The 14,480-nt window shown below is 38.4% G+C and overlaps 1 protein-coding gene across 1 annotated transcript in view; it reads left to right on the forward strand.

Moving 5' to 3' along the window:
• PCSK1 (proprotein convertase subtilisin/kexin type 1) overlaps window positions 1-14,066 on the forward strand; it is a 40,386-nt gene extending 26,320 nt beyond the window's left edge. The window contains exons 10-14 of the mRNA XM_008569139.1: window positions 4,533-4,766; window positions 5,723-5,880; window positions 7,352-7,485; window positions 9,243-9,404; window positions 10,936-14,066. Of these exons, the coding sequence (XP_008567361.1) occupies window positions 4,533-4,766; window positions 5,723-5,880; window positions 7,352-7,485; window positions 9,243-9,404; window positions 10,936-11,313 (1,066 nt within the window). The 3' untranslated portion in view covers window positions 11,314-14,066. The remainder of the gene's footprint in view (window positions 1-4,532; window positions 4,767-5,722; window positions 5,881-7,351; window positions 7,486-9,242; window positions 9,405-10,935) is intronic.
• Window positions 14,067-14,480: the final 414 nt, after the last annotated feature.

The following is a 14,480-nucleotide window of genomic DNA, read 5'->3' on the forward strand; positions in this document are numbered from 1 at the left end:
AGATCCCCAGGACATACTGCCAGCAACTCAGATTCAGAAGTTTCTCGTGCAGCCTAGGAATCCCTATTTTAATCAAGAATTCCAGGCAGTTTTAATGCTGGTAGTACCTTAACCAAATTTTTTTTTTCTTTTTTTTTTCTGTGTCCGGCAACGGATCGCAACCCTCAGTGTCGCCCCCGTACCGGACCGGGACCAGCAACGGGATCGCAACCCTCGGTGTTGCTCCCGTGCCTCGCTCAGCCCGTGAGCAGGAACCAGTCTGTATGTGGGATCCGAACCCTCGGCGGGAGCGCCTCCGCGCTTCCCAAGCGGCGCACTAGCGCAGTGCGCCACCGGGCCAGCCTTTAACCAAATTTTGAGATACAACTGTTATAGTTACTTTTACAACTGTGTTTTCCTACAACCTCATCCAGCTACGATTGTGAAGATGCCCATTAGAGTACTTAGTAGGCATATCCTGGAGGTGAATATGTAAGAGAGAAAGAAATTCCTTGCATAAATGCTTGTGGCACTGTTATTATGATGTAGTAATTATTTTTTGAGAAGAGATCAAAAGAATCATAATAATTTTTAATAGGGTAGAAAAATTCCAAAGTGCACCACTGAATTCCTTCACACCTCTGGAGGTGTTAAACAAACAGGTGAACCAATCTCCTGTTTTTATTAAATTCTGGAGAAAAAGAAATGGACTTTCAATGTTGCATCAGACCTTTGGCAAAAAATCACAAGAAAAAAAATCTTTGACTGGTAGGTTGTGAAATGTTGGAAAGTCCAGGTTAGAAAATCTTGAATATCCGGGCTCATGTAGGTGTGAGCTGGCCCAGGTAGCCCCTAAGACTTTTCACTCTAGGATTTTGTCTCTAGATTACTTGATCTACATCTCCTCTAATTAGAAGCAAAGCTTAATTTCAGTGTTTAATTTCATAACCCTTATTTTCTATAAACATATCTTTGATCAGCAGCCTAATGCAGTTTTTAAAAATATAATTACTGTGGATGCTATTGAGCACCAATTAATAAAGGAAGGTTGTCAGGAATGAGTTGCACTATTGTTAGCAGCTCCTTTTCATTTATGAAATACAAGCACACAAATGACTAACTGTGTTAGGAAAATAGGCTTAATTTTCCTAATTGTGTGACAATGAAGCTCCTTGAATATTTTGCAAAAAACTAGATAAAAGAAAATTGAAAAAAACAATAAAACCTACAACTGAATATAAAATAAATGCCCTGCTATAGAAATATAGAAAGCCTGTGTTTCACATGTGATTATCATGACTATCAGTACCCTGTCCCATCCCCACCTCCATACACATACCTGTGCACACTGATGATCCATATAGAAAACTGGTGTGTTGCCCATTGACCACCTTGATAAGAGGCTTTTACCTAAAACTCCTTTTAAAAGATTGGAAAGAAGCAAGCATTACAATAAAATGCAACTACAAAAATTCCTTCACTGAGAAAATAGTCATTTCTGCTCAGCTAGTTAATAATTCTTGAGTGTAGGATGGCCAAGAAGGAAACAGGACCTACAAAGAGGTATTTACGGTATTAGGCAGATAGAAAGTCTGAATAGTAAGGAGTTCTGGAGTTTGTCATATTCAACCCTGGGATGGCCAAGAAGGAAACAGGACCTACAAAGAGGTATTTATGGTATTAGGCAGATAGAAAGTCTGAATAGTAAGGAGTTCTGGAGTTTGTCATATTCAACCCTCTCATATTATAGATGAATGACTTCAGGTCCAGAGAGATAAGAGTGACTTGCTTAAGGTCACACAGTTCTTTGGTGGTAGAATACAATTTAATGTGCTTTCTATTGCTCTCTATGCTGACCCTGTGATTTGAAATGACATAATTGTCTTAACTGGTCATATTCTTATAATCTTTCTACCAATCCTGTTATTTTCACTCTAATACAGAATTGGCTAGGCAATTTTCTCCCAATTATAAATATAAAAATCATGCCCTACCCTTAGATATTTTGATCAGTAGGGTTAGGGTGGGACTCAGGAATTATTATTTGCAAGTGCACCAGGTGATTATGATGCAAACAGTCTGGGACCCACTGAGAATCACTGAACTGGAGTCCCTCTAAGCCCCCACCAGTCACTCTCTGGGATTAAGTGGCATGTCTGTCAGGAGCTCAGGTGAACTGAGCGGGAAGGAGCTGAGCTGTTAGGTGTCAGAGTAGCCCATTAAAGCAACAAGCCAAAAATGAAAGAGTAAAACCTTTAATCAAGCTTACTGCTATGGCATAAGCAAGAGTCTAAAACCAGAGAAAACACCAATCTGCCCTATTCCATTTTCCCCCATGGAACAGGACACACTGATGGGGGGACCAGCACAAACATGGGGGGATGGTCTCACTGTTAAGTGAGCCGTAAACAAAAGGCTACAGCAGTTTTAAGGACCCTGAGGTGAGGGATGGGGAGGCTCGAGGGAGGGAAGGAGTGGGAAAGTACTGAGTCAAAATGGAGAAAAGTGTCTTCAAAGTTTTTCCCTCCTTCCCCCATAAGGAGGTCTTGGCAGAGACACCTGAAGAAAACCTCTGCCAGAGGCTCAGGCAGAGACCTGGGAATGAAGGCACTCACAGGGGCTGGGAATGCAAGTATGCAAAGAACACGATGAGCCAGGGGGCCTGAGGCCGGGGCTGCAACTCCCCTCAAAGCCTGCTGCTTGCTGGCCACTGGCCATGCACCAAGTCTGGGATGGGGGCAGGGGCAGCTCTCCTTGGGAGGCCTGCCAGAGGCCTTTGTAATCTCCCAGGTCAGGCCTGAAAATCACACACAGGTTTTTAACAAGAAGCCAAACTTCTCAATGTTTAGGAATGCACACTGCTTCTTTCCTGTCATCAGGGAATGTTTTAACCAGTAGACTATGGGCCTCAGGGAGAAGACAGCAAATTGAGCCAGATTCCCCTGATGATTGTTCTACAGCCTAGCAGTAGACAAGAGCCTGGAGAAGCAAACACTTGGGCATTTATCTATCAATTAGTGCTTGATTGGCTTGAGGCAAACAGTGCAGGTCTCACAGTCAAGGAAAAGCTTGAGATCTGAAAGGAATCTAATGACTAACAGCAATAAGTTTAAAAATTATATTTCGGGGCTGTTAACACTTAGACACATTCAGTCATTCAGCCAACCAATATACTCGCTCAGCATATGCCCTGTGCCTAGCATTCTGTGAACTTGGTATACAGAAAACAAGATAGATAAGATTTCACCCCTTCTCATGGCTAAATTCTAGCAAGGGAGACAGACAATACAAATGTTTCCCATTTGTATTGAAGGGGATAAGTGCTATGGAAGAAGAAAACGTATAGCAGGATAAGAGAGCTTGGGAGTGTGTGTGGAGAAATGAAATTTTACGTAGGGTGATAATAGATCCAACAATCCCTTGCATCTCCATTGTATCTTTATATTGTTGCTAAATTAATCTAAGACTTCTGATTTTACTATTTCCTTGCTCAAAAATCTTCAATGATTCTCACTGCCCAAAGCACAAAGGATAAGCCCACCTTCCAGCACTCAAGATTCTCATTGTTTGAGATTAGTTCTCCTTATTGCCCCCTCCTGCTCCAGCAAACCAGATGGCAGTCTGGCCATACCCTGCTCCACCTTGGTGCTTTTCCTCCAGTGGCCTCATGCTTCCAGCACTCAAGATTCTCATTGTTTGAGATTAGTTCTCCTTATTGCCCCCTCCTGCTCCAGCAGACCAGATGGCAGTCTGGCCATACCCTGCTCCACCTTGGTGCTTTTCCTCCAGTGGCCTCATGCTCTCTTCTCTGACAGAATACCCACTCTTCAAAGCTCAGCTCAATATTTCTTCCCAGCAAAGCCTCCCTAGATCTCCCTATTCCATGGAAATTCTTTTTCCTCTAAACTCCCACAATATATTAAGCTATGAATACAGCATTCAACAGATATATTACAGTTATAAAAACACTTAACTCTTTTACTGGATTGTAAGCTTCTTAAAGACAAGAACCACTTCCTCGAATATCCCCACAGTATTTAGCATAGTGTCTTGCAAGTATGACCTCATGTAGTTAAGAGTTTCTTGCCACTTTCGATATATAAAGAAAAAAGGCAAAATGTGTTTAATAGTAGGTAGCCAGCCCGTGTTTTTAAAATCTGACTCTTTCTGAGATGGAAGTCAAGGCTTCATCTATGGCTTCACAATGCTGAAAGTGCTAAGGATTCGCATGGGCAGCATAAGATTGTAAGACACAAAGGAAGTATTGTCATTTTAATTTTTTCTTCAAATAAAATGTACATAATTAGAAATCAGGGACTAAGTTCTATACTTCTACAATGCTGAGGATTGAATTTTGCTTAAAGTAAGAGCTTAACTTATATGTTATGGGGAGAAGTTTTCAGTACTCTATTTTGAATTCTGATTTTAAAAACATACCAACAGTAATACAACCCTATAATAATGTAAGTATAATTGCAAAGGCACTTCATAATCCTTGCATGGAGATGCTTTTATTTAGCACTAAAAGATACTTTGGGTCACTTCTCCTCCAGCCCAAATCTCACCTGGAGAGATATGCAGCACTTGGTTGTCTGGACTTCTGAGTATGACCCACTGGCCAATAACCCTGGATGGAAGAAGAACGGAGCAGGCTTGATGGTGAACAGTCGATTTGGATTCGGCTTGCTTAATGCAAAAGCTTTGGTGGATTTAGCTGATCCCAGGACCTGGAGCAGTGTGCCTGAGAAGAAGGAGTGTGTTGTAAAGGACAATGACTTTGAGCCCAGGTAAGTGACTCCAGAAATTTTAAACAAAGATGTGCCCATGGCACTATTTGATTAAAGTGTTTGTCACTTTGCCTAATTTTTTTCTCACCTGCCCTTCTGAAGTAGACGGATATGGAGTTTGCCAGTGTTCTCTGTGGGTTTCCGTGGGGAATCACTAGGAGACCAAAGATCTATAAACTATCTTAGCATATTTGCATTTTCCTCTCGTAGCCCATATACCATGTAGCATTAAATCTAAGGAGTACCATTGCTTAATGTACCACTATGAAAAGGCATTATCAATTAAGCTATGACCAACCAACCATTAATTTTAAGAAACGTCCCAAATTCAGATGTTAAACTACTAAAAAATGCGTCTTAGAATTGACAAAATTCACTTGCCAACCAGTATTATCCAAAACCTACTTCCAGAATAGCCTCGCTTCATGCCCTGGTGCAGTGTGATTCATGACTTTTCTTCCATGAAGGATCCTCTATCACACTGCGTGTACATAGACCACCTCTGGCCTACATCATCGGGCCACAGAAGCAGAATGTGCTATGAGTGTTTTGTTGTTTCTATCAAGGCAACCACGATTATACTGAAGACCCACTTGCACAAAGTACCTGAGGGTGAAAGGTTTGGGCACTTGTTTTAGGAAGGCCTTATAGATAAAATAAATATTTTTTAAGAGGTTCTTTTTGATATTGCAATAGTGAGCCACTTTTTTTGATAGATCCAAGGCCTGGATTTGATTCCATGGCAAATAGCATTATATTCTAATTTCTGTGTTCCTTACCATTTTATTATGCATTAAAATTCATTTATAGCTAATCCTGGATTGGATTCTATTCAGAACAGGGAGCAACAGCAAGCCTAGTTGAGTATCTAGTCCAGACCAATGTGTACATATAAGCATAGAATGCAAGGAAGAAGAGAGATATTCTATTCAATGCTGATTCTTTGATGTACTTAGAGTCCTGAAAGCTAATGGGGAAGTTATCATTGAAATTCCAACAAGAGCTTGTGAAGGACAAGAAAACGCTATCAAGTCCCTGGAGCACGTACAATTTGAAGCAACAATTGAATATTCCCGTAGGGGAGACCTTCATGTCACACTGACGTCTGCTGCTGGTAAATAAACAAAACAAAACAGAACAATAAACTTCCAAACCATTGTTTATATTTTTAAGTGTAAATCAAATCAATAATTGTTTTTGTTTATTCATAGGACTAAGTCTCTAATAGATATTTTTGGGTCTTAAAAAACATGCTTATTTTTTCATTTTTCTTGTTGTTAGATCTCCCTCTGCTCTGCTCATCCAACTGGTTCTTAGATAAGCAGAGAATGAGGCCTATTTAAATAAGACCAATTAACAAACTTTTCTGGAGTCACGCATTTTCAAACTGTGTTCACTTTCCTAGATTACTGATCTATTTTTCATTTCTCTTAGGTAACACATTAGTGAAATTTACTCTGATAATTAATTAATGAAATTTATAGATGTATCTGAAACATCCAAGGAATCATTCAAAAAACTGGGAATTTTAATTTTGATTTATGAAGGAAGGTTGAGAAGGTTGATTTTGATTTATGAAAGAAGGTTGAGACTAACAAATTTTCCATAATGATATGAATACGGCAATATGATATGATAAATGGTCATTTTCCCTTTTCTGAGAGGGTACAAATTCAGATGAGATAGTGGATGGGAAAGGGCTTGTGAACCATAAACCACAATCCATAAACAACAACAGGAGAAGCTGTCCTAATATTCTTTTCCATTTTACTAGGACTTAGCTGACTAAATTCAATTTCTGTAGGTGCTATATGAGAAAGATGAGCTATCTCTATGATTTTCTTCCAGGATGTGAATTCCCAGAGGTTTGGAGTAGGATCTGTTAATTTTGGAGTTATGATTTCTAGATGTCTTGGAATTGGCCTAAAATAGTGATGGATTTTTTTTTCATTAGTGGACCTGTAGTTCATTTAACCCTTTCACTTAGAAATGTTGATTGATCTATAGAGGGCTTGGACTTGAAAATCGAGTTACTCCTATTACTAGTTTTTATATGACCAGAGATTATTAAATTAATATAGCTTTAATAAATTAATACATCGATTAAATAACTAATGATAATTAATAATTAAATGATAAATTAATTTTTATGTCTACATTAGATTATAGATTCAGGCACCTATTAAATTTTCAAGATTTCCTTTTACATTTCAAAATGATAGTTCCATTCAAATGTATCTTGGATCTTTCGCTCTCTTCTTTAATCCAATTTGTAAATGCAAAAGTTTTCTGTGTTCTCCTTATTCAAATAAACCTTAGTCAACATATTCATTCATTATTTATTCTTCCACAATATTTACTGAAGAAAATAATACTTATTATTATATGCCAGGAAATGTGCTAAATACTGTGGATAGAAACGTTGTTTTTCCTCATGAATGTCTCTATCCTGGTCTTATACTAAAAGGGAAAATTAGGAGGACTAATCTCTCCCAGCTTTCATTTTTAGTTATCAGATGCTAGAGTATATCCTGCTATCAGAGCTGTGAGGACATTCGTTAACTGTGTTTGTTGCATGAACATAGGAACCAGCACTGTATTGTTGGCTGAAAGAGAGCGGGATACATCTCCTAATGGCTTTAAGAATTGGGACTTCATGTCTGTTCACACATGGGGAGAGAATCCTATAGGCACTTGGACTTTGCGAATTGCAGACATGGTAAGTATGAATGAGAGGTGGAAGAAACACCAGCTTACTTTTAAACACTTCGAAGCACTTTTAAGTTTGATGTCATCATCAGTTAGGGCCCTAAAGAACTTGACCACTCCTTAATGGAAGAGAAAGTATAGTGTTTCAAGCCCTGCCTACTTAGTTATAGAAAATAATAATAAAAGAAAATTAGGCACCAGCCATATTGTAAGAAGAAAAAAAGATATACTGATAAAGAATGTGATGTCTGAATGCATCCAGCCACATGATCTATTCAGCCACCAGCATCAACCACATTCACAAAAATAGTCAAATGCTCAGACCAGCTTTGGCATGATAATCTGCCAAAGTTGCATAAAGGCACTCTTAAAATTATTCTGCAGCAGCTATTTAGAAGTAGGTTAATGTTAGGCAAGATATCTTATTTAATATGACTTTGTTTTCCAGTTTCAGTCATGAAACAAACTGAAAAGGCTTTCTCATTTCTTTTTCACTTTCACTCTGTTTACTAACACTCTTTGACATTTTTCTGTAATTTTAACACACAGTCATAAAAATGAAAAAACACAGTGAGAGTGTCAAGTGAAAAGCTTGATGTAGCTGAATTATTCATGTTTTGCATCATTTCTCCAGCATTCTCTATAGGTAAGAATATAAACGAACAGTGTTTTGACTCTGAGTTTTCCTGAGAGAAATATGTAGTATTAACAGTGTAGATTTCAATGTCTAGATAACTTTTTATTTATTTTATTTATTTATTTTGGAAGTATCAACTTTGTCTTTATTCTAAAGCAAGTACAATTCATTGCAGCATATCTAGTAATAGCAATCTAAATGACCATCAGCACAAAAGTGGATAAATAAATTGTGACGTGTTCCTTAGAGTACCATTTCACTGGAGCTGCAAGGATGAATGAGCTGTATACAGTAGGCTTGAACTAGAGTCAGCTTGGTATCATTGCAAGAAATTACTTTAAATTCCTGAAGGTGTCAATTAAGTTAATATAAATTCCATAGTCATTGTCACCTTTTTTCTCTGAGAATAGCATTCTCCTAAAGACTGCTAAAGTTGTGATTTAGAAATGAAAGTTGTATAAAGTCCTGTTTTCATAGGGAGAGCAATAAAATGTTCTTAGTAGGGTGGACCTGCTCTTGAACTTATCCTCTATTCTTCAACTCTGTTTCATCATCAGGAAAATAAAAAAGTCGATTTACCAAGATGGGACTATTTTATATCAAGTCTGCAAAATCTGGCACTGTATTTTTAGATTTTTTAAAAGATATTTTAGATTTCAGCACACTATTTATAACATAATTATTCAGCTTCTAAAAATTATTATTTTTCATATAAATATACAATTTTTAAGGGATATTAATGCTGGAGACTTTATAACACAGCATAGAGGCTGGCTTTTTTCCCAGTGGAACGTTTCTATAAGTTGATAATTGGGAAATATAAATCTATTGATAGTCAACTTTTCAAGAACACATCCAATATGGAAAAGAAGATTTACATACCGAGTTCTCCTTTTTTAACTAAATGCTTGATCATGAAGCAATTCATCAGTTTTTAAAATATTTAATTATAAACTATTAATTTTTATAGCAAGAGTGAATCCGATGATTTCTTTCAACATAGAGCTCTGCACATGGAAATGTACAGAATCTTGCAATTAGATTTTAGCTATGAAATCCTTTTTAGATATTTCAAATACATTTATATTATTCAAAACACACACTAAAATATATGTATACTTATTCACTAGTCCGGAAGAATGCAAAATGAAGGAAGGATTGTGAACTGGAAGCTGATTTTGCATGGAACCTCTTTGCAGCCAGAGCACATGCAACAGCCTCGCGTGTACACGTCCTACAACACCGTTCAGAATGACCGAAGAGGGGTGGAGAAGATGGTAGACTTGGGAGAGGTTTGTGCGGCTCTGTTCTCAGCTTGCTTGCTTTCAAACTGACGTAGACAATGTGGTGAGTGGAGCTGCGCCTAACTTTTAGTCAGGGACTAAATCACACATGGACGAGGAGGAAAGGCAGTGGTAATGGTAAAGTCTTTATTTTCCATAGGATGAGACCTTATTTTTTAAAAATTTGTTCTTTTATCCAGAATTTAGAAATCAAAATTGATGAATTCAAAATTATTAAACTCTCTGACATGAAATTTTCTGCATTTATGACAGATATCAAATTATAAAGAAAACTGACATTCCACATGTTCACATATACCTACTGTTTCTATTGCATTTACTTTTTAAGCATTTTCTGCATTGTCTCACTTAACCTATAATCCCTGTATATTAGTGTGCACATTTTGCAGAAAGAGAATGAAGGCTCCGGTGGCGAAATCATGTAGGCTTCTCTTTACTAATTTCTTAACCAACACTTCTTGGCAACAAGGGGAGCTATAGATTTCACTCAGAAAATTTCAGGGGATAGCTAAAGTCAGTCATTTATGTTCCTGGGTCTCAGCCTACTGAAGCTGCTGGCTTCTCCCCTATCAGATAGATGGTGGGCAGAAACCACATTTTATTTCCGTATCTCCCAGCAGCTAGCACAGTACTTCAGATGTAGTAGGTAAGTTTTCAGAATTTCCAGAATGACCTGCCCTTCCCAGAATGACCTGCCCTGAATAGGTCCGTCTTTGTTCTGGGTGTTTTGGAAGATACAGAGACATCGCATTTATCCAAGAAACTTAAAAACTATCTGTGTGAAGGCCTCAGCTCAGATTCTGGCTCCATTTTATTCTTCAAAGCAGCTTCTCTCCAGGACCTGAGTCCAGGGCCTCTTCTTCCCAGCCAGAGAGTGCGTTAACCTTCTGAGTGTTCCTCTCTCTGAGATTCCTTAAAGGGTATTAACAGAAGCCTTTCATTATTAAAATGTTGAAACACTTCCACAGTGGTTGACAAAGAGTGACTTCTCTGATCTCTTCAGTTCTCCCCAGCCCACCACCTTAAACCCTCCCCATGGCCCCTTCTTACAACTCAGTAGCTAAAAGGTAGCTCCTGACAGAGCAAGAGACCTCCAGGAAACCTCTCCCACGCTGCGACAACTGGTCAGTGCCTTATGAGTCGTTGAATGTTTTAATATCTTCTTTTTCCCCATATGGAACCTACCAGGCTGACAAGTGAAGGGAACCAACACATACTGGACACGTACCTGCACACCTACACTCACTCGCTCAGCCTTCAAAACCACAGGAAAGGGAAGTTTTCTTATTCCTATCCTACAGGTGAAGTTCAGGGAGATTTAAAAGGTTGCCTAGGGTACATCAGTAAGAGGAAAAAATGAGGGTTGAAACCCGAGTAACTGCAACCCAAGTAACCCTTGTGCTGTCTCTGCTGCCCACATGGCCTCTCAAGGGGCGGGCGGTGGGCAGGCAGTAAGGCTGCTCGCCTGGCAGTAAATGATAAACCTTCTTCCCTTTGTTGCTGGCATTCTGTGTCTTAGGAGCAGCCCACGCAAGAAAACCCTAACGAGAATCTCCTGGCGTCCAAAAGCCCCAGCAGTGGCAGCGTGGAAGACAGGAGGGATGAGCTGGCACAGGGAGCCCCTTCTGAGGCCATGCTGCGACTCCTACAAAGTGCTTTCAGCAAAAACTTGCAGTCAGAGCAATCACCAAAGAAGTCCCCAAGTGCAAAGCTCAACATCCCTTACGAAAACTTCTACGAAGCCCTGGAAAAGCTGAACAAACCTTCCCAGCTTAAAGACTCTGAGGATAGTCTGTATAACGACTACGTTGATGTTTTCTACAACACAAAACCTTACAAGCACAGAGATGATCGGCTGCTGCAAGCTCTGGTGGACATTCTGAATGAGGAAAATTAAAATAAGTGTGAAGTCCCAAGTTGGAAATATTCATGCTTCTTCCTTCCCCTTAGATTTTGCCTGTGTCTGAAGTGGTTGTTTTGTCATTGATTCCTATGCATATTACATCCTTTGTGGTACTTTTTGGTTTTTTCCCCAAACTGTACATTTGAGGGGGATGAGCTCAAGTAGGAAATCCAACTTCCAGAATTGATTATGGCTCTTTCAAAACATGTCTTCCCTGCCTGTGCAAGTGATGTGTTTTGTTCTTTCTGGAGTCACAGTTGACACACATCCCTCACACCTCATTAGTACACCTACCTGAGCCCATTTCATTTCTCAAAAGAAAAGGCAAAACACAGGCAATCGATTAACATGAAAAAGTAATCTGCAAAGAATGAGAAAAAGAGAAAATGGTTGCTATAGCTTGTTCCCTGTCTTTACCATGTGGCTCTTCAAATTTGATGGCAAGGAAGCAGTTGGAAAGTTTCTAACAAGAGTTCACAATTAGACCCACACCCTGGGCCTTTCTACTACAATGTGTTACACATTCCTAGAGTGGCGGTATTGTCATTTGGGGTGGGGGTGGGGGGGACTAAATTATTTTGATCCAGAAGCAGTTCTTGAAATTGACCTTCTCTGGTCTGAGTGGTCTCAGAACATTCTTTGCTCAGTGCACAGTATAGAGGCCTCCATGGCTCTAACAGTGGCTGGGACTCAAGCTAAGTACCCTGGCCTTCCTCTATTTCCCCTTCTTCTGAAGGTGTCTCCTTTCTCAACCAGAAACTAAATATTGGGAGAACTAATTTATGCCACTTTCTCTGAATGAACTTACACATGGGACTTGGCAAATTCCTAGTCATAAATTTTTAAACAATAATAACCGGAAACTTCTCATAACATGCAGAACCAATATAATAAGGAAAATATTAATAATGGGGAGAACCAATGAGAGGTTTTGTTTTTGTTTTTTCAAATTGTGTTCATTAGAACAGGTTGTTCTGGATCTTTGAAACAATGTTCCTTCCTTGGCAATAACCGATCTCCAATCTTGCAGCTAGTAGTATCCAAATTCTCACCAAATTGCTTCCAAGCTTCAAACCAAAAAACAAACTGTCAGCCCACAGACCTCGTTTGTCTCTCAGATACTTTGAGTTTGATATGCACAATGTTTTAAACATGTGAATGATTATTGAAAGTATGAGATTTCACATAAAACCTGATTCTCAAACCCATCTACCCTCATGGCAACAGTTGGCTAGAACTGAGTAGAAGCTGCCTGGTTAGACCTGAGTTGTGGGTCTCCATAGCACCCTACTCCATGCCACTTACACTTATTCATTACTGGTCAGCATCCAATAGGCATTTGATTTTGCCCACTCCTACACTAAATGAATGTGTACAAAGTATAAATGCATTAGGATGAAAAACTACCCTCACCTTCTTTTAAGCAACATCTGTATAGGATAATGATTATGAGAGTTATGATCTAATTAATTTTGGTTGCATTTATAAGCCAAAAAGGAAAAAAATATTTTAGATGCTGAAAGTACCTCTGAAATCCAGTTTGATGTATTTATTGAATCTCACCTCACCTGGATGCTCGTTTATACTAATTCATTAATCACCAACCTTCTAGCCTCTTTCTCTCAATATGCTCCCAAAGGTTCCAGTCACCTACAATGCTGGTCCCACTGAGTTTGCTGTTTGCAATTCTTCCATGAAGTTTGAACTTCATAAGGCCACTCATGGTATTGAAATAGTTTAGGAAGAGAACACTAGAATCTGTCACTTGCTTTGGCTTGAAGCGTGGTTGTAAGATAAACTTTCACCTGCTGTTCTACCATTTGAATTTGTGAAGAATGAGGGTAATTCCAGAGCAATGCCCACGGTGCTTAGAGGATGGCCTAAAAGATTTGCAGTAATATCATTCTGTCCTTGGAAGTTTCACATGTTGCTTGATATAAAGTGTTGGATAGAATTTAGAATATTGCAGCACATCAAAAAGTATTAAAACTGAAAAGAACTAGAGAGCTATTAGAGTAATTTTCAATGAAAAAACCCAAAAACTAGGTTCAGAGATGCCTATAAGTGGTAATAAATGAATGAGTTGGAATTAAAACTCATCCTTTCCCCATTCCCAATCTAGTGCTAAACATATGAAACTTTCTTTTTAGTCCTTCCTACCAATATCTTTTCCTGGTTAAAACACCAACCAATTCATTGGGTTGTAGCCAAAGGTTCACTCTAGAGAAGCTTTAATGTTTAAGTAAAGTCATGTCTGAATGTTTCCAACCTGGAGTATATTGTTCAGACATAAAATAGTTTTGTCAGTCTTTCTTAGTGCCTGTATGGTTTTTTGTGAAAATGTAAGAGAGGAAACATATAATATTTCCCTTGGAATTTTAAACTATATTTTCTTTATAGGTATTTATAATGTACCAATGCTTTTACCAAGCAGAACTTTAAAAGGCCTAATAAATTATATTAAAGAACCAAAAGTTTTCTTGAGAATAAGAAAGTTTCATCCAATAAAATATTTTTGAAAGGCATGTTCCTCTGTCAATAAAAAAAGTATAATATGTATGTGTTGTGATAGTATAAGTGAAATTTGTCTAATAGCGTAATACAATGTGTAGTTGAGTCTAACGTGTGTGGTCTTAGTATTCCTAAGGGAACTCCCACATTATATACTTGATGTATTAATCACAATATGTAAAATATGCTTATAAATCAGAAGAATAAATGGTTTCCACTAAGTCAAAAAGAAAAAATCTCATGTTTGCAATAAAAAACAGGATCCCCCTCTCTTACTGTGTTTCCCAAATGGATTATAAACAAGAAAAGTAGTAGGTTTACATTAGAAAACTAATTCTTTCTTAGGAAAACAGGCTTTGTAGGAGGCAGTTTAAGAATCTACTTTAGTAAGGTATGTTTCATTTTCCTTTGTGTGACTGAGCCTTAACTAAAATGTTGAGGGAAAATTAAACCAAACTGAAAGGACTTACTTACATAGTTTTTCCCCAAACTCCACTCCTTTCTCCTAAGTCATAGTTGTTCAGTCAAACTAGAATAATCTTTCGGGAATTCTAGAAGGACTGTTCTAACCGGATTTTGTCCTCCACGTCCAGAAATCTTGAAAGTCTTCCCGTCAGGATGAGTTAAAGATATGTTTCCGTTTTCTTCTG

This window comes from Galeopterus variegatus, unplaced genomic scaffold, assembly GCF_000696425.1.
Source record: "Galeopterus variegatus unplaced genomic scaffold, G_variegatus-3.0.2 Scaffold467, whole genome shotgun sequence".
Taxonomy (NCBI): Eukaryota; Metazoa; Chordata; class Mammalia; order Dermoptera; family Cynocephalidae; genus Galeopterus; species Galeopterus variegatus.